The sequence below is a fragment of the Sorex araneus genome, chromosome 4, assembly GCF_027595985.1.
Source record: "Sorex araneus isolate mSorAra2 chromosome 4, mSorAra2.pri, whole genome shotgun sequence".
NCBI classification, from domain to species: domain Eukaryota; kingdom Metazoa; phylum Chordata; class Mammalia; order Eulipotyphla; family Soricidae; genus Sorex; species Sorex araneus.
In genome coordinates, this window is record NC_073305.1 from 194,932,871 (window position 1) to 194,934,388 (window position 1,518).

Genomic DNA, 1,518 nt, shown 5'->3' on the forward strand with positions numbered 1-1,518 from the left:
AATCTCCCATCACCAAGATCTTGGGTCTCCCAGTCTACAGACTATTTACAATCAAATGTTGGTTATTCAACATTTATGCCAGTGTATGGCATTTTTTGCTCTAGAAGCACAAATAAAGTAACACAGTTGTATACAGCACTTAGACACAAGAAACCAACTTCGAATACCTGAATTTTTATTTAGTAGGTTATTTTTGAACAGCTGAGGAATGTCAGCGTTCTGGACTCTTGAAAATTTACACAAATTAACTGAATAACAGACAACATTCAACTCCTATCCTCGGACCACCTAGTCATTGTATTACAGCATCTCTCCCCAGCACTTTCCTCAGTGCCTTAGCTATATCCTTATTGCGGAGAGTATAAATCAGAGGATTCAGTGTTGGAGTGATGATACTATAGAACACAGAACCAACCTTGTCTTGCAATGGAGTGTGCTGGGAACTGGGTCTCATATATGTGAAGATGCAGGCACCAAAAAAGAGAGAAACCACAGTCAGATGAGAGCTACAAATGGCAAAGGCATTTCTCTTACTCCCAGTTGAACGCATCTGAATGATACTGTGGAGGATGAAGGCATAAGATGTGGAGACAAGGAGGATGGGGATGAGGACGAACAAAACACTGCTTATATACACCGTGGTCTCATAGACAGAGATGTCTCCACATATCAATTTCACAATAGCAGGAAACTCACAGTAGAAGTGGTGGATTGTTCGAGACCCACAGAAAGGGAAGTGCATCAAGATCACAGTGTGAATGAAGGAGTTCATGGATGCTCCCAACCATGACGTGACAGCCATCATCAGAGCCACCCTCCTGCTCATGATAACAGCATAGTGCAGTGGGTGACAGATGGCAACATAACGGTCATAGGACATGAGAGTCAGGAGAACACAGGAGGCCCCTCCCAATGCCAAGTAGACAAAATGCTGGGTAGCACAGCCCACGAAGGAGATGGACTTCCTGCCTGACAGGTAGTTGGTAGCCATCTTGGGGATGGTGGTGGTGACGTGCATGAGGTCCATGAGGGAGAGCTGGCTGAGCAGGAAGTACATGGGAGTGTGCAGCCGACGGTCTACACAGATGAGGAAAATGGTGAGGGTGTTACTACTCACTGCAACAAGGTAGACCATCATAGTCAAGGAGAAAAGAAAGACATGGGTGAGGGAGTCATGGAAGAGCCCTTCGAGGATGAAGTCTGCCAGCAAGGACTGATTGCTCTGCCGCATCACCCCTTCTCAGCCGTCCCTGCAGAAACAAGATGTGGACATGGATAGATGAATATAAGATATCTGAGATTTAGCATATCTGACAAGAAACTTCTTTGACCTTAAGGGGAAATTTTGTGTGCTGGAGTGATAATACAGTGGGTAGGACAATTGGCTTAATCAACTGTGGTCTTACCCCAAATTATCCTCCAAACCTCTCCAGAAGCAACATCTGAGCTAGAGCCAGGAGAAAACACTGAGCATTGTTAGATGTGACACAAAAATTACTTGGTCCTTTTTTCTATTTA

At 44.6% G+C, this 1,518-nt stretch overlaps 1 protein-coding gene across 1 annotated transcript; it reads right to left on the reverse strand.

The window, feature by feature from the left end:
• Positions 1-292: 292 nt before the first annotated feature.
• Positions 293-1,231, reverse strand: LOC129404270 (olfactory receptor 2AE1-like). The gene has a single exon (XM_055136128.1). The coding sequence runs from the start codon at positions 1,229-1,231 to the stop codon at positions 293-295; it is 939 nt and encodes a 312-aa protein (XP_054992103.1).
• Positions 1,232-1,518: the final 287 nt, after the last annotated feature.